The sequence below is a fragment of the Pan paniscus genome, chromosome 6 (assembly GCF_029289425.2).
Source record: "Pan paniscus chromosome 6, NHGRI_mPanPan1-v2.0_pri, whole genome shotgun sequence".
Taxonomy (NCBI): Eukaryota; Metazoa; Chordata; class Mammalia; order Primates; family Hominidae; genus Pan; species Pan paniscus.
This window is the reverse complement of record NC_073255.2, coordinates 185,839,878-185,858,833: the sequence shown is the minus strand read 5'-3', so window position 1 is coordinate 185,858,833 and position 18,956 is coordinate 185,839,878. Positions and strand designations below refer to the sequence as shown.

The 18,956-nt window shown below is 46.0% G+C and overlaps 1 protein-coding gene across 1 annotated transcript in view; it reads right to left on the bottom strand.

The window, feature by feature from the left end:
* Positions 1 to 14,863, bottom strand: part of ZNF783 (zinc finger protein 783) — a 31,128-nt gene extending 16,265 nt beyond the window's left edge. Inside the window, exons 1-4 of the mRNA XM_003820502.5 lie at positions 12,484 to 14,863; positions 8,142 to 8,534; positions 7,927 to 8,053; positions 7,650 to 7,775 (exon numbers count right to left, since the gene is read on the bottom strand). Coding sequence (XP_003820550.3) covers positions 7,650 to 7,775; positions 7,927 to 8,053; positions 8,142 to 8,534; positions 12,484 to 12,507 — 670 coding nt within the window. The 5' untranslated portion in view covers positions 12,508 to 14,863. The remainder of the gene's footprint in view (positions 1 to 7,649; positions 7,776 to 7,926; positions 8,054 to 8,141; positions 8,535 to 12,483) is intronic.
* Positions 14,864 to 18,956: the final 4,093 nt, after the last annotated feature.

Genomic DNA, 18,956 nt, shown 5'->3' with positions numbered 1-18,956 from the left:
GGCATCCTAAGCAAAAAGAACAAAACTGGAGGAATCTATTACCTGACTTCAAATTATACTACAGATCTACGGTAATCAAAACAGCATGGTAATGGCATAAAAAAAGACAAATAGAACAATAGAATAGAAGAGGGAACCCAGAAATAAACCAATACATCTACAGCTAACTCATTTTTAACAAAGGTGTCAAGAATACGTATTAGGCCAGGTGCGGTGGCTCACGCGTGTAATCCCAACACTTTGGGCAGCTAAGGTGGGTGGATCACCTGAGGTCAGGAGTTCAAAACCAGCCTGACCAATATGGTGAAACTCCGTCTCTACTAAAAATACAAAAATTAGCCGGGAGTGGTGGCTGGCACCTGTAGTCCCAGCTACTCAGGAGGCTGAGACAGGAAAATTGCTTGAGCCCGCGAGGTGGAGGTTGCAGTGAGCCAAGATTGTGCCACCACACTCCAGCCTGGGTGACAGAGTGAGACTCCGTCTCAAAAAAGAAAAAAAAAAAAAGAAAAGGAAAAAAAAAGAACATTTATTGGAGTAAGGACGGTTATTTCAATAAATGGTGCCAGGAAAACTGAATATCCATATGCAGAAAAATAAAACTAAACTCCTATCTCTCATCATATACAGAAATCAAATCAAAATAGATTAAAAACTTAAATATAAGACCTCGAACTATCAAACTACTACAAGAAAACATTGGGGAAACTCTCCAGGACATTGTTCTGCGCAAAGATTCGAGTAATACCCTAAAGCACAGACAACCAAAGCAAAAATGAACAAACGGGATCACATCAAGTTAAAAAGCTTCTGCACAGCAAAGGAATCAATCAACAAAGTGAAAAGACACCCCACAGAACGGGAAAAAATATTTGCAAATTATCCATCTGACAAGGGATTCATAACCATAATATCTAAGGGGCTCCAACAAATCTATAGGAAAAAAATCTAATTACCCAATTAAAAGATAATCTGATTAAAAATGGGCAAAAGATCTGAATAGATATTTCTCAAAAGATGGCATACAGCTTGGGCATGGTGGCCCATGCCTGTAATCTCAGTGCTTTGGAAGGCTGTGGCAGGAAGACTGCTCGAGTCCAGGAGTTCAAGACCAGCCTGGACAACATGGCAAAACTCTATCTCTACAAGAAATACAAAAATTAGCTGGGCGTGGTGACACATGCCTCTAGTCCCAGCTACTTGGGAGGCTGAGGTGGGAGAATCGCTTGAACCCAGGAAATCGGGTGCAGTGAGCTCTGATTGTGCCACTGCACTCCTGTCACATCTGGGTAACAGAGTGAGACCCTGTCTCAAAAAAAAAAAAAGTACAAATGGCAAACAGGTATATGAAAAGGTGCTCAACATAATCGATCATCAGAGAAATGCAAATCAAAACTACAATGACATATCATCTCATCCCAGTTAAGATGTCTTTTATCCAAAAGACGGGCAATAACACATGCTGGCGAGGATGTGGAGAAAAGGGAACCCTCGTACACTGTTGGTGGGAATGTAAATTAGTGCAACCACTATGGAGAACAGCATGGAGGTGCCTCAAAAAAACTAAAAGCAGAACTACCACGTGACCCAGAAACCCCACTGCTAAGTAATACCCAAAAGAAAGGAAATCAGTGTATCAAAGAGGTATCTGCACTCCCATGTTTATTGCAGCATTATTCACAATAGTCAAGATTTGAAATCAACCTAAGTGTCCATCAACAGACAAATGGACAGAGAAAAGATGGTACATATACACAATAGAGTAATATTCAGCTATAAAAAAAGAATGAGATCCTGTCATCTGCAACAACATGGGTGGAACTGGAGGACATCATGTTAAGTGAAATAAGCCAGGCACAGAAAGACAAACTTTTCATGTTCTCATTCATTTGTGGGAGCTAAAAAGTAAAACAATTGAACTCATGGAGACAGAGAAGTTGAATGATGGTTACCGAAGGCTGGGAAGGGTTGGGGGAAGGTGGGAGGGGGGAAGTAGAGATGGTTAATGGGTAAAAAATATAGTTAAATAGAATGAATAAGATCTAGTATGTGATAGCATAACAGGGTGACTACAGTCAACAATAATTTAATTGTACATTTTATAATAACTAAAAGTATAATTGGAATGTTTATAATACAAAGAAATAATAAATGCTTGAGGTAATGAATATCCCATTTACCCTGATGTCATTATTACACATTGTATGCCTGTATCAAAATATCTCATGTACCCCATAAATATGCACACCTACTATGTACCCATAAAAATTAGAGATTAAAATAGAAAGAGTTCTAAAGGAAAAAAAAAACTCATCCACACTCAGTAAGAGAGGTGCCATTAAAACTACACTGACAGACTTCTTACTATTACAGTGAAAAGAATCCTACAAGTTTGCCCTCTGTTGGCATGAGAACCTTTCTCACAACACAGATGAGAATGCAAATGATACGAGCCCTATGGAGGGGAATTTGGAGATAAATTCTCCCCAAATAACATATTCATTTACCTTTTGACCCAGAAATCCAACTTCCAGGATTACATCTCAAAGATACATTGGGGCTGGGCACAGTGGCTCATATGTAATCTCAACACTTTGGGAGGCTGAGGAGGGTGGATCACTTGAGGTCAGGAGTTAGAGACCAGCCTGGCCAACATGATGAAACCCCGTCTCTGCTAATACGAAAATTAGCCAGGCGTGGTGGCGCACACCTGTGGTCCCAGCTACCCCAGAGGCTGAGGCTCCAGAATCATTTGAACCCAGGAGTCAGGGTTCAAATGACAGTGAGACGAGATCGTGCCACTGCACTCCAGCCTGGGCAACAGAGTGAGTGAGACTCCTTCTCACAAAAAATAAATTTAAAAAAAAGATACGTTGGCAAAAACATGAACTGATTTATGCACAACGTACTCCCTGCAGCATTATTTATATCAGCAAAATACTGGAAATACCCTAAATGTCCAAGGTACAGACTGTTAAATAAACTATCATACCACAGAACATTCTGAATCAACAGAAGAACTGAGGAAGATCTGTACATAATCATATGAGGTGATCTCCACAACCTACTGAATAAGACAGGGGTGGGAATACAAATATATCTCTGTTATTGAAACATGGTAGTATAAATAAGAAAGGAATCAAGATGATTATCTATAGTGAGAGGCCACAAGGATGGAAACGAGACTTCCTTGAATCTACCCCGTTAAATCATTTTGCCTTCGCAAACATAAAATATCTTACATATTCAAAAAATTAAGTTAAATCAAAAACCAAAAAGAATAATCAATAAAAAATCTAAAAATAAACAAATGAATGCAACTGTATACCAAGCTGGTGACATAACTACATAGAGAAAATATTTCAAGTGACTTTAAAAGGCATTATTTTGCCCATAAGTCCTGCAGAGAATGTATACAGAGGACAAAAAGAGCTGCAAAGAAATCTTGTGTTTCAATGGAAGTCTAATTGTTAATAGTATTATGGCTTCACTGTTTTGAAATTGTAAGATAAATTATAGGATAATGAAGTGGTAGGATTGGATATAAGATCATTTAAGAAATTATGCAAATTTCGTTGAGAATTTAAGATTTCCACCTAAAAGGTAAGTGATAAACAATATAAAATCAAAGAACCAGGCTGGGCGCCGTGGCTCACGCCTGTAATCCCAGCACTTTGGAAGGCCGAGGCGGGCAGATCATGAGGTCAGGAAATCGAGACCATCTTGGCTAACACGGTGAAACCCCGTCTCTACCAAAAATACAAAAAATTAGCCAGGCGTGGTGGCGGGCACCTGTAGTCCCAGCTACTCAGGAGGCTGAGGCAGGAGAATGGCATGAACCCGGGAGGTGGAGCTTGCAGTGAGTGAGCTCGCACTCCAGCCTGGGCGACAGAGCGAGACTCCGTCTCAAGAAAAAAAACCAAAGAACATTAAATTTGAATTAGAAATATCAATGTATAAACTCATGATTTCTTTTTTCTTTCCAAAAATATGTATTTTCTGAACAGGCCTAGAAGTAGTGCCAAAAATCAGCAACAATTAACACTCACATTGTAATCTCTAAATACCACTCCTCACCAATAGAAATCAAAAATCCAGAGACATTTTGATTCCAGGTCTGGAGCAGGAAGCACACACATAAATCTGGCACACCTTATGGTGTCTGAAAGCCACTGAGGTCACCTCAGAATAACCTATGGGCCAACTTAAAAAAGAGGCTCCCACTAGCTAAAGATGGGACAGTTTAAGCAGGAAAATCATGGCTGCAAAGGCCTAGCACATATGAAATATCCAATCATCTGTGAAGTCACAATAACACTCAGGAAAAAAAAGAAGCCCAAGTCATGGGTCACCTTTGGAGGCTACTAAGGCAGCAACTCTTCATTCATTCTGAAACTGATAAAGGCAAGAATTAAGCATCCATTCTGCCTTTTCAGTGCAGACTGAATCTCAGGGTAACTAAAAAAGCTGACTAGCATTTTCGGAGGCAAAAGTAGGTGGACTGCTTGAGCCCAAGAGTTTGAGACCAGCCTGGGCAATATAGTGAAACTCTGTCTTTACGAAAAAATACAAAAATTAGCCGGATATGGTGGCGTGCACCTGTAGTCTGACTAAAAAAAAAGCAATGGTGAAAAGACTCCCTTCCCTATTCAATAAATGTTGCTGGGGTAAGCCATCCCATTACTGGGTATATACCCAAAGGATTATAAATCATGCTGCTATCAAGACACATGCATACGTATGTTTATTGCAGCACTATTCACAATAGCAAAGACTTGGAACCAACCCAAATGTCCAACAATGATAGACTGGATTAAGAAAATGTGGCACATATCCACCATGGAATACTATGCAGCCATAAAAAATGATGAGTTCATGTCCTTTGTAGGGACACGGATGAAGCTGGAAACCATCATTCTCAGCAAACTATCACAAGGACAAAAAACCAAACACCGCATGCCCTCACTCATAGGTGGGAACCGAACAATGAGAACACATGGACACAGAAAGGGGAACATCACACACCAGGGACTGTTGTGGGGTGGGGGGAGGGGGGGAGGGATAGCATTAGGAGATATACCTAATACTAAGTGACGAGTTAATGGGTGCAGCACACCAACATGGCACATGTATACATATGTAACAAACCTGCACATTGTGCACATGCACCCTGAAACTTAAAGTATAATAATAATAAAATTAAAAAAAAATGTTGCTAGGGTAACTAGCTAGACATGTGCAGAAGAATGAAGCTAGACCCTTACCTTTCACCATATGCAAAAAGTAACTCAAGATGGATTAAAGATTTAAATGTAAGACCTCAAATTATAAAAATTCTAGAATAAAACCTAGGAAATACCCTCCTCGATATTGCCCTTGGCAAAGAATTTTTGGCTAAGTCCTCAAAAGCAACTGCAACAAAAACAAAAATTGACAAGTGGGACCTAATTAAACTAAAGAGCTTCTGCAGAGCAAAAGAAACTACCAACAGAGTAAGCTGACAACCTACAGAATGGGAGAAAATATCTGGAAACTATGCATCTGACAAAGGTCTAACATCCAGCATCTATAAGGAACTTAAATCAACAAGCAAAAAATGGGCAAAGGACATGAACAGACATTTCTTAAAAGAAGACATGCAAGCAGCCAACAAACATGAAAAAATGCTCACCATCACTAATCATCAGAGAAATGTAAATCAAAACCATAATGAGATACCATCTCACACCAGTGAGAATGGCAATTATTAAAAACTCAAAAACCATCAGATGCTGGTGAGGCTGTAGAGAAAAGGGAATGCCTATACACTGTTGATGGGAATGTAAGTTAGTTCAGCCACTGTGGAAAGCAGTTTGAAGATTTCTCAAGGGACTTAAAACAGAACTACCATTTGACCCAGCAATCCTGTTACTGGGTATATACCCAAAGGAAAATAGATCATTATACCAAAAATATACATGCACACATATGTTCATCACAATGTTATTCACAATAGCAAAGACATGGAATCAACCTGGGTGTCCATCAGTGGTGGACTGAATAAAGAAAATGTGGTACATATACACCATGGAATACTACATAGCCATAAAAACGAATGAAATCATGTCCTGTGCAGCAACATGAAGCTGAAGGCCATAATCCTAAGTGAACTAATGCAAGAACAGAAAACCAAATATTGCATGTTCTCACTTATAACTGGGACCTAAACAATGAGCACACATTGACATAAACCTGGCAAAAATAGACACTGTGGACTACTACAGGGGGAAGGGAAAGAGGGGAGAATGGATTGAAAAGCTTGGGTACTATGCTCACTACCTGGGCACAATATACCCATGTAACAAACCCGCAGGTGTATGCCTATATCCAAATTAAAAGTTGAAATTTTTTTTAAAAGTACTCAATTGTACACTTTAACAGGTGAATTATATAGTATATGAATTATATCTCAATAAAGCTGTTGAAAAAGACTGGGGGGATTGTCATAAGTTTTTTTAATATACTTCAGAGACGTAAACCAAATGTAAAATGTGGACTTGAGTGTATTACAATTAGGATCCAAAGACCCACAGAAAACATTTTTGAGACAACTAGGGAAAACAAAACAAAGGCTAGGTATTAGATGGTATTAGATGATATTCTGATATTCTGTGGGTGTGATCATGGTATGTGGTCATTGTTCAGGAAAAGGGAAAAAACAGATGGATGAAGCGCATGTGGCAAAACCCAGCAGAGTGTTGAGTTTCGGTGACGATCATTTGGAGATTCACTGTGCTATTCTACTTTATTAAAATTTAATTGAAAAAAAAAAGCTCCCCAGAGGATTGTGATGTGCAGTCCCCTTTGGAACCACTGTCCTATATACCAGCTACAAGGACAGGGCATGCCTGGCCCTCCTACCAAGGGCCATGTACACAAATGGAAGCCAGCACGTGACACGCCTTCCTGCCACAGGCTGGGGTTGTGGGACTGCAATAGGGGGCACAAGCAATAGCGGGGACATGGACACACGTGAAGATGCCAGGAGGCAGCAGTGCTGCTGGTGGAGGTATTACTAAGTACCCATTATTTCTTGTTTTAGATGAAGTCTTGCTCTGTCACCCAGGCTGGAGTGCAGTGGCGCAGCCTCGGCTCACTGCAAACTCCACCTCCCAGGTTCACGCCATTCTCCTGCCTCAGCCTCCTGAGTAGCTGGGACTACAGGCGCCTGCCATCACGCCTGGCTAATTTTTTGTATTTTTACTAGAGAAGGGGTTTCACTATGTTAACCAGGATGGTCTCGATCTCCTGACCTCATGATCCGCCCGCCTCAGCCTCCCAAAGTGCTGGGATTACAGGCGTGAGCCACCACGCCCGGCCAGTCTCCACTATTATAAAGTCATCAGTGTGTACATGCTTAACATTTATCACTCGGTCATCACAACCACGTAAGGTGAGTGTGATGTTCCACCTCAGACAGATATAGAAACCCTATGGCTCAAGCCGGCCACCCACTCCTGCCCAGGGTGGCCTTGTACAGAGTGGTCCCACTTTGGGTTAATGGTCTATGCTCCCTTCCTGCCCTCCCTGATTGTCTGGGAAGCCCGAGAGGGTAGGCAATGATACAGCTAGCCCCTGGTGGCCCCCCAACCACATCTTGCTCCTATACTTACCAGTGCCCATCATCCTTGGACGTCCCACCTCTACTTCATTCCCCTTCTCCTGGCCCCACCGGTCAAGACAAGGCTCCTCTCCCCTCTCTATCCGGGTGAGGATGTCTGGTTTGGAGATTGCATAATCTGTGCACAGAACAAGAAATGAGGAAGAGCTGGACCCCACATGCCCACAGAGATGCAGAGATGCCCAAAGTACCAAAAGCCAAAGCAAAGACACAGACTGTCCACAGACAACCTGTGGACAGAGGCCCAGATCCTCCCTCCGTGGCCTTACCCAGGGAGACCAGCGTCTCGTAGTTGCCCCTCATCACGTGCTTGTAGAGCTCCTTCTGCCAGTCCTCCAGCTTGCCCCACTCCAGCTCAGAGAAATACACGGCCACATCATCGAAGGTCACGGGCACCTGGAACCATAAGTGTCGCACTCACTCACCCACACACTCACAGGCTCAGCCCCTAGAGCTCCCCCACCCCAGGGTGTCCCGGTGCTACCTTGGGGGCCTCCCCCTTGCTGCCCGGGGGCAGCCGCAAGATCCAGAAGTTCCTGTTACGCAGCAAGTTCTCCACATTCTCCAGCCGCCTCTGCAGCAGCCCGTACTCCTGCAGCAAGGTCCCCAGCACGGCCCACTTGCCCTCCAGCTGGTTCCCGAACTCCACAGCTGTCTTCTCGCAGTCGGCCAGCTTCTTCTCGGCTGTCCCCGTGCGCCCCTCCAGAGTCAGCAAGCGGGTCAGGCAGGAATCCACCTTCTTCTCCAAGGCCTGAATGGCGGCCACCACCGTCCACAGTGTGATTTCCGTGGAGTAGAGGTACGAGTTCTCAGCGGCTGGCTGGGGCAAGGGTGTCGAAGGACTCTGGTCCTCTGTGTGCTTGTCTGTCTCGGGGGCCTGCTCACAAGAAGAGAAAAGAGAGATGTTATGAGAATTATACAATCAAAACTTCCACCTCAAAAACACACTTCAGAAATGACACCTGCCATGGTAAAGTCCCATTTGGGCTCCTGAGTTAGCAGCAGACTTGCGGGGAGAGGGAGAGGCTAGGGTATCAGTTAGGAATCCAGCCTAACTGATACAAGAGATAGTGGCTGGACCAACGTGTCAGCAAGTGGGAAAGTGGAAGAAAAACAGCCCCGGCTCCTGTCCTACACGCTAGCTATGGAGACGGGGCATGCCCCACAGGCTTGAGCAACCACGTGCAGTCTCAAACAAGTGACTCCCCTTCTTGGGTCTCGGTTTCCTCTTCTAAAAATGAAGGGACAAGGCTTTGTGGCACAGAGAACATGACTCTCCAGTGGACAGCCCAGGTGCAACTCAGCTCTGCCACTTACAAGCTGGCCAACTGTGGGCAAGGTGTTTTCAACAGCTTCCAACTTCCCTTCCCTATCTAGAAAATGGAGATAATAATAGTACCTATACAATAGCACTGAGAGAATTAAGAAAAATCTGTGTACAAAGCACTTAGTACAATGTGTAGCACAGCACAGATAATAAACATGAGTCCCATGTTGCAGGGCTAAGATGACAATGACTGCTATGGAATGAATGTTTGTGTCTCCCTCAAAATCCATCTGCTGAAGCATTAATCCCCAATATGCCGGTATTTGGAGGTGGAGCTTCTGGGAGGCAATTAGGCCATGAAGGCAGAGCCCTCATAAATAGGATTAGCGCCCTTGTAAGAGGAGACACAAGGGAGATGATCTTGCTGTATGCCACGTGAGGATACAATGAGAAGGCAGCCGTCTGCAAACCAGGAAAAGAGCCCTGCCGGGAACCAAGGCAGCCTGAGCAGACTGAGACAATGACAGTGATTATGGTGATGGTTCTGGCTCAGGGATATGGTATAAATAGTTCATATGGCCTTTTTTTAACCTCGACCTCTTTTATTCTGTTGTCCTTCAGTGCCTTGGAAAAAGCTTCTCAAGTGCCTCAGCTTACCCTGGTATCTGATTCACAAGCCCTCATTGTGCATGCGCAATGGGCACAGTCCTGGTTGGTGCCGATAAAAGCCTTGTTGGAGAGACAAATCAACATCTCACTCCTCAATTTCATTTATCCTTCATGGTTAAATCACCATCAGGTCCTAACTTCCAAAATTACCTCAAATCCATCCATGTTTCTCCTTCTCCACTGCCAGTGTCTAGTCCAAGTTCCCATCACCTTGCTTGGCCTGGGCCACTGCGGTCCTGCCCACCTGATTTCCCCACTTCCAGTCTTCTCCCCCACTTCCAGCCTTCTCCCCCACTTCCAGCCTTCTCCCCTACTTCCAGGCTTCTCCCCGACAATACACTTTCCACAGAGTAACTGTTAATATTTTTTTTTTTTTTTTTTTTTTGAGACGGAGTCTTGCTCTGTCGCCCAGGCTGGGGTACAGTGGCACAATCTTGGCTCACTGCAACCTCCACCTCCCAAGTTCAAGCGATTCTCCTGCCTCAGCCTCCCGAGTAGCTGGGACTACAGACACCCGCCACCACACCCAGCTGATTTTTATATTTTCAGTAGAGACAGGCTTTCACCATATTGGCCAGGCTGGTCTCAAACTCCTGACCTTGTGATCCGCCCGCCTCAGCCTCCCAAAGTGCTGGGATTACAGGCGTGAGTCAGTGAGCCACCGCTCCCGGCCTGGTAATCTTTTAAAAACACAAATAGATCATTTCAGTCCCCTGCTTAAAACTCTTCAATAGCTTCCCAGTGTACCTGGCATAAGATCTAGACTTCTTCATGGCCCAGCCGACCTCTCTTGACCTTGAGCCATCCAGTTCCTGTCGTGCTCCAGCCATGCCAGCCTCCTGTGGATTCCGAGGACCCACCCGGCCCTCTTCCAACTTCACATCAGCTCTCGATATGCATCCTCTGTATGCCTGAGTCTCTCTCATTTTTAAGATTCTAGCATAGACAACGCATCCTAGAGATTTTCACTGCCCCTCGTCCTTAGCACTAGTAATCTATAATTGCTTCATTCATTCAATAACAATTACTGAACACCTATCATAGTAAATGTACAGTGAAGATGAAGAAAAAACTGATGTGGTTCTTCCTTCTCCAGGAGAAAAATTCTGTGTAGGAATACTTATAAACAACAACAGTGTGATAGGATGGGCTAACAAGAGTCCAGGGCAAATCTGTCCCTTTTGGGGAGTTTTTTGGGATCTCAAGTGCTGCAAGAAGGGAGGAGCAGGTGGACAGGAGTGATCTGAAAGGTAGTGAAGCAGTGAGCCCCAGGCTAGGGGGAGTGGATGATGTCACCTTCTAGGGCCCCCTCTTCCCACGGAACAGGACTATAAACCTGCAGAATCCTCAACGCTTTTTCTCTCCCTTGCACTCAGGGAACCCAAAAAGAAGCTCAGCACACTCACTAAGAGGAAGGAGAGGAAGTTATACTTTAATAAAAGTATCCAGAAAAATCAAGGTTTCAAAACCTTCACTGAGGTGTATTAATAATAGTAGGTATCATCTATTGAGCCTTTACAAGCGTTTTCCAGTATGTCAAAAATGGCCAAAGGATTATAATCTCCCAACTGGACATACTGCACTATATCAAACCAAGATTCTAAAATCTGCTAAACTGCCCTAACTTATATAGATGAAGATGCCAAAAAAACTGATGTGATTCTTCCTTCTCCAGGAGAAAAATTCTGTATAGGAATACTTATAGTGTATTCTTATGAATAAACTTATTCATATAGATATGTATCTGGACAGATAGATAGATAGTTAGACAGATATAAATGAGACAGGCACCTGCGCCTGTAATCCCAGCTACTTGGGATTGGGAGGCTGAGGCAGGAGAATACCTTGAACCCGGGAGGCAGAGGCAGAGGTTGCAGTGAGATGAGATCCCGCCACTACACTCCACCCTGGGTGAGAGTGAGACTCTAAGAAAAAAAAAAAATAAAATATATATATATATACACACACACACACACACACACATATGTATATATATAATTTTTTAATTAAAAAATTTTTAAATGGCCGGGCGCGGTGGCTCTCGTCTGTAATCCCAGCACTTTGGGAAGCCGGGGCGGGCAGATCACGAAGTCAGGGGTTCGAGACCAGCCTGGCCAACATAGTGAAACCCAGTCTCTACCAAAAATAGAAAAATTAGCCAGGCGTGGTAGCAGGCGCCTGTAGTCCCAGCTACTTGGGAGGCTGAGGCAGGAGAATCCCTTGAAGCCGGGAGGCGGAGCTTGCAGTGAGCCGAGATCGTGCCACTGCACTCCATCCAGCATGCGCAACAGAGCGAGACTCCCTCTCAAAAAAAAAATTAAATAAAATCTGCTACAGTAATCTTTTTAAAAAAAATCTACAATCTCTCTTGTAAACGACACAATCTTTCTCTTTGGCAAAAGTAGAATGAGGCGTTTTAAAGTGTCTAATTCCAAAATCCCTGCGCCGGCGTGAGGCTCCCGCCTCTAACAGATGCGTGACCCTGGGCCTGTCCCTTCCCATCTCAGCCTCCGCTACTGTCCCGTGGGGCTGGCGACCCCTGCCCGCCCAGCCTGCTGTGGGGGGGGGCCGCGAGGCCTCAAATGGGACAATGCTTCTAAGGCGCGGCCTCCTCGTCGCCGAGCGTGACTCTGGGGCCCGGCCTGGCTGAGGCCGCAGATGAGCCGGATCATCAGCCGCTGACGTCGGGGCCCCGCCCGCCGGGCCTGGCATTTGGGCCGCCCGGTCAATGCCTTCGACGCGGGCTGGGCGATGGGCCGGGGGCAACGAGCGCGGAGGCTGCGCGCAAGGCCCTCTCACCCGGCGGCCCCGCGCGGCCAGAGTCCCTCGCGCGGGCTCACGCGGCGGCGGCCTGGGCCTTCCGGGCGTCCGCGGGGCCGAGGGCGCTTACCCGGGCAGGCGCCGCTTCGGCCATGGCTGCCCGCGTTCCTCGCTGGGTTGCAGTCCCTGGACCCGGCCTGTCGGGCCCGGGGCGGCGCGGCGGCGACGGCGGAAGCGGAGCGGGACCCGCCTAACCTGAGAGCTACTGCCGGGCGGCCGCGAACTGCGTCCCGAGCCACGTGCCCCGCTGGCCCTTTAAAAAAGAGCTGCGCTCGGCGGCCGAGCTTGAGGACGCGCACAGCGCCCCCTGCAGCCCGTAGGACCGCACACCCGCGGCCGCCGCCCCGCGCCCGCCCGAGGCCTTCAGCGCCCGCGGCGTCAGGGACCCAGGCGCGGCCACCCACCCTCACCCGGGGCGCGGGAGTTGACGCCAGGGCGGGCGTGCCACGGCCTCCAGCGGGGCTACGTCAGGCGTAAGCCACTCCCGGGCCAGCGCGGCGCCCAACCTCTCTCTGCGTGCCACGCGGGAGCCGGGAGGGCTGGGGGAAGGAACCGCACTGGAAAGTGCGAAACCTCGCGAGGGAAAGCTGCGTGGGGAACGGGGGCGGCCCTCGCCGGGGCTCCAGTCCGGACCGAGACTCTGTTGCAGCGCCTCCCACGCACCACAGAACTGAGTTGGGGAAAGTAAAAAGGATACGTGTGTACCCAGGGAGAAGCCAGGGAAACTTACATGAACGTTTTTAAAGTCTCTTTTAAATTTGACAGAACAAACGTGAAGATGGTAGGATTTTTTTTTTTTTTTCCTAAGCCTGCCCTCCCCTCCTGGGGACTCTGGGGTCCCTTCCTCCTCCCGGGGCCCGCCTGGTGAAAGTCCTCAGCCACCCACGAGTACCCTTCTGTAGCTTTGGTCCAGGCTGAGATCACAGCAAGTGTGAATCAGTCCATCCCTCATTTAGGCCCTGAGGCATCTTGAATAAACCGCAGGACCCATTTTCCTCGGCCTGTGCTGAGGCATATTGAACTACATGTGCTGTACGCAGTTGAAGCTTTGTTTTCTGTCTTTTCTGCATTTCCCATTCATCTCACAGTCTTTGTCCAACAAGCTGGCAAACTCTTCCCGCTAGAAATCTGCAGTTTTGTTTCTTTCTGTGTTTGGGTTTGTTTGGGGTTTTTTGGTTTTGGTTTTGTTTTTAGTTTTTTTTTTGGGGGGGGGGGGAGGTGGTGAGGGTGAGAAGTTATTTTCACAAATATTTGAGCCAAGCAAAAGCGTGGTCAACTATCAGAAAAAAACACCAACTGATATCCTAAGTAAGGTGAACCCCAAAATTTGCAGAAAGGTTAGGACGTGTTACTTTAAGGTAACAAATCAAATAAATATTTGGCATTATTCATTTCGGAAATTCTTGTTGAACTATCCCAATCTAAGACACAAACTGCAAGTATGCACTAAAGACATTAAGAGCATCCCTAGGATCTTATCAGGGATCAGTCCAATCTCTTCAGGATTATAAAATACCAGTAAATGGTGACGTTATAGAATAACAGTTAAGGTCCAATGCAAACAGAAAGGGTCAGGAAAATGGGCCAGGAGCCGTGGCTCATGCCTGTAATCCCAGCAGTTTGGGAGGCTGAGGCGGATGGATGACCTGAGGTCAGGAGTTCGAGACCAGCCTGGCCAACATGATGAACCCTCATCTCTACTAATACAAAAAATTAGCTGGGTGTGGTGGTGAGGTACTCTGGAGGCTGAGGCAGGATAATCGCTTGAACCCGGGAGGCAGAGGTTGCAGTAAGCCGAGATCATGCCATTGCACTCCAGCCTGGGCAACAAGAGCAAAACCCCATCTCAAAAAAAAAAAAGAAAGAAAGAAAAAGGGTCAGGAAAATGGGCTGGAGACAAAAATGCTAGGATTTAATGAGCTCTGTTGAGGAAAGAGTGCTATAATGTTTGACAGCTAGTCTTCGTTTTTTAGAAAAAAAGTTTCTCTAAGTCAGTGGTACTCAAACTTGAGTGTGCCTCATGTTCACTGAGGGTTCTTGTTAAAAATACAGGATGCTAGGCACAAACCTCAACATTTCTAGGTCTGAAACAGGAGGGGATGAAAGTGATGCAAATTTGCAATTCTAACTAGTTCCCAAGAAATGCTGATTCTATTGGTCTGGTGATCACAGTTCGAAAACCTTGGCACTGTTTATCAGGGTCCCACAGCTACCTCCCATTCCCATGCTCAGATTTTATAAATATATTTAATAAACGAACACTTTGCACCATAATGTGGTTTCTGAGCAGACCAGCCGGGGTGTCAAGCCAGCTCTGATATAAATTAAAATTACATGGTGGCTTTTTTTTTTTAAGACGGAGTTTCGCTCTTGTTGCCCAAGATGAAGTGCAACGGCATGATCTCGGCTCACTGCAACCTCCGCCTCCCAGGTTCAAGCGATTCTCCTGCCTCAGCCTCCCGAGTAGCTGGGATTACAGGTGCCCGCCACCATGCCAGGCTAATTTTTAGTATTTTTAGTAGAGACGGGGTTTCACCATGTTGGCCAGGCTGGTCTCAAACTCCTGACCTCAGGAGATCCACCCACCTCGGCCTCCAAAAGTGCTGGGATTACAGGCATGAGCCACCACGCTCGGCCTACATTCATCTTTAATTGTTAATCTGTCTCTTGTGAGTTTGTTTTTTGGGGGATCAGATTTCCAGGACTTGATTATCTCTGGGTGAACTGACAACATCCAGTGGAGGCCCTGTCCGTGGAGTAACAAGGGTGACTCCACCTGCAGAAGGTAGGGTTGTCACAATTTGAGGGCCACCAAAGTAGTACCTAGGGTCACTCAACGAGAGGTCAGCACACTCAAGTGCCATTGTCCCCACCAGAACATCCTCAGCCAAGAGATAGTGGCAGGTCAGAGACAGAATTCCTGTGGCTCCCTCATCCTCCAAGCCAGGAATGTAATTTAGATTAGGAGGTGGACCCACACAGAATTATAAAGATGTTAGGAAAGGAAGCATTAGTAGAGGGAGACCAGAAGTACAACCAAATCCCACTTCCTCCATAGAAGCCTTCCCTATTTCAAACACCCAGCTCCCTATTCTGTGAACACCCATTATACTTTCTTATTCAGCAAACATTTGCTGAGCACCTATGTGCCAAGCACCTGTGCTGAGAGCTGTGGAGGCTGATAGGAGTAAGACATGGTCCCTCCTGGGGCCAGGCGCGGTGGCTCACGCCTGTAATCCCAGCACTTTGGGAGGCCGAGGCGGGCAGATCACGAGCTCAGGAGATCCAGACCATCCTGGCTAACACGGTGAAACCCCGTCTCTACTAAAAATACAAAAAATTAGCCAGGCGTGGTGGCAGGCGCCTGTAGTCCCAGCTACTTACTTGGGAGGCTGAGGCAGGAGAATGGCCTGAACCCAGGAGGCAGAGCTTGCAGTGAGCTGAGATGGCGCCACTGCACTCCAGCCTGGGCAACAAAGCAAGACTCTGTCTCAAAAAAAAAAAAAAAAAAAAAAAAATGGTCCCTCCATCCCCACAGCATCACATCCTGTGACTATTTCTTGGTCTTATCTATTGCTCCCTTCCCACTGCAGCTGCACCCAATCAGCTAGGTCCTCACTGGCTCTTCCTTGATCTCACTTGAAACCTTCTAACATATCCCAAACCTCACACTCCCAAAAAAGCACAGTATAATTCTTATTAGTATTCCCAAATCACAGCTAGAATCAGGTCACTCTTTTGCTCAAAATTCTTCAGCTCCCCATTATCAACCGAATAAAATCCAGACTCCTTGAAGCCTGACCCAACTCTTAACACCCACTACTCTCCTTCTCACACTCCACCCTCCCGAAATTGGATGAACTCCTCTTCTGTACATGTCCCATAATGTCTCCTGACTTGGTCATGTCACCTCCATTTCGAATGTCCTTCCTCCCATCCTTAAAAGGCCAGTTCAAATACCACCTATCACGAAGTCTTCCCCAGTGTCTCACATCTAAAATAATTGTTCTCTGAATGCTTATAGCCTTTTACCCTCACTTATCTGAAGACATTACTATTCTATCTTAGATTCCCTTAGTAGCCTGTGAGTCCAAGAGCAAGATTTATCCCTGTACCCCTCTGTAGAATTCTGCACAGGGAGGATACTCAGCTATTTGTTAGTGAACAAAACTCTAAGGCAGAATGGAATACTGTCCTCACCTAGGAAAGGGCTGTGCAAAGGTGCAGTAAAGGAAGAAAACTGATTTTGAAAGAACATAAACTCAATAAGGGCAAAGATCTTCATTTTTTTCATTGATGTGTATTTAAAATAGTGTCTAGATAACAGGGGCTCAATATGTATTTGTTCAATGAAAGAAATGGTTGAGGGAAGCTTTCACAGAAGGAACTTATAAACCAAAACAGTGAAAAATGGTGTTTGGTTCAGAGAAGGACACTGCAGAGAGAGGGAGAGAGCATGGCTTATTCAGTAAGACAGGAGGCCAGACGTGGTGGTTCACAGCTGTAATCCCAGCACTTTGGGAGGCTGAGGCAGGAGGATCACTTGAGCCTAGGAGTTCAAGATCAGCCTGGCAACATAGTGGGACCCTGTCTCTACAAAAGGTACAAAAATCAGCTGGGTATGGTTTGTGCACACCTGTAGTCCCAGCTACTTGGAAGGCTGTGATGGGAGCATCCATTGAGCCCAAGAGGTCAAGGCTGCAGTGAGCTGTGATGGCACACTCAGCCTGGGCAACAGAGACTCTGTCTCAAAAATGTTTTTAAAAAAATAAATGAATGAATGAATGAATGACAGGAAGCCCGATGTGGCAGCAGCATAGAGTGAAAAGAGAAAAAATGCAGGGTGACACAGGTTTAAAAGCCATTGCAAGGTTTTGAGGAAAGTCTACATCCAGTTGTGTGCAAGGACATTAACTCTGGAATCAAAAAGGATGTGATTAAGAGCAGAAGACCTACTGGTTACTGAAAAGTTTGGATGAATGATGACTAGGACCTTAACTGTGGGAACAGAAAGGACAGAAAAGGCAGGATAGATGAGTCACTAACATTTGGCATTTAATTCTTCCCTGTTGACTTCAATCTTTCTAACTTGATCATCCCTGTCCTTCTGACAGTGCATTTCCTGTTTTCTCCTCAGCACCTGGCAGAACAGGCTTTCAATGGAGGATGGCAGAAGCAGACAAGAAGAGGCGAATCTTTCATATACCATAAGAGAGTGCCTCTGCATGCACAGAATCACCTGGGGTGCTTGCTGAGATGCAGATTCTGATTCGGGGGTCTAGGTGGAGCCTGAGTCTGCACATTTCACACTCCTAGGGGATGCCGCTGCTGCCAGCAGAGAGCCCACACTTCAGGACACAGAATCCAGCTGTGACACTGAGTTCCTAACTGCAGAAGCACCACCACCCCACAGCCAGGTGTGTAGCTCGGAAGCAAGATGCTCTGGGTTTCCATCACCTCTGCCACCTTACTTCACTTCTCAGGCCTCCTCCCACATCTCATATGGAAAACTAGGTAAAATCATACTCACCACCCAAAACTATAAGGATTCGTTTTCATGGAAATAACTTGAATAGTGCCTAGCACACAAGTATTCAACAAGTGTCAGCAGGAGTCCAATTGCTTGATACAATTATTTCCCAGCCTCAAGGAAAACTTAACTTTATTGGAGAAGTAGGACCATATTTTGTGCTTCGCTTTTCCCCACAACGCAAGGCCCAAGGCTGCTCACATTAAAACGCTCAACAACTGGGAAGTAAGAGTAACTAAGGACAGGACAGAGGGGGTGTCTATAAGGCAAAGGCTTGAGGGTAAGAAAAAACTGCAGAAGAAACTTAGGAAAGAAACTGCAAAGGTTTTCCTGACGAAGCTACCTACCTACCTCACACAGCGCCAGCCCTACAAGGATTCCCTCCATGTTGTTTCTGTAACAAGATGATCCCGTACCTTATAGCAGGAGGCCTCAACCCCTGGACTGTGGATCAGTACTGGTCCATGGCCTGTTAGGAATCAGGCCACACAGCAGGTGAGCTCTGCCTCCTGTCAGATCAGCGGCGGCATTAGATTCTCATAGGATGAACCCTATTGTGAACTGTGCTTGCGAGGGATCTAGGTGGTGCGCTCCTTATGAGAATCTAACGCCTGATGATCTGAGGTGGAACAGTTTCATTCCAAAACCATCCCATCCCCCACCACTGTCTGTGGAAAACCTGTCTTCCATGAAACCAGTCCTGGTGCCAAAAAGGTTGGGGACCCCTGCCTTACAGCAACCCAAGTTTCCTTCTATTTATTTGTTCACTCTCCCCATGGAAAACTGTAATGTCTTTTAACATGTCTCCTTTGGTCCTAAGTGTTCTTACAAAATGTTGTGTGTACATGCATTTTTAATTTATATAAATGGTGTTACATTATAGATCTCAATTTCTTACCTTTTCCCCTCAGCATTGTGTTTAAGATGGATCCAGATGGCTACACATATATCTAAGCCAATGCTCATAACAGCTACCTGGCACTCCCTGGGGTACCCACATTTCACCTACTCTA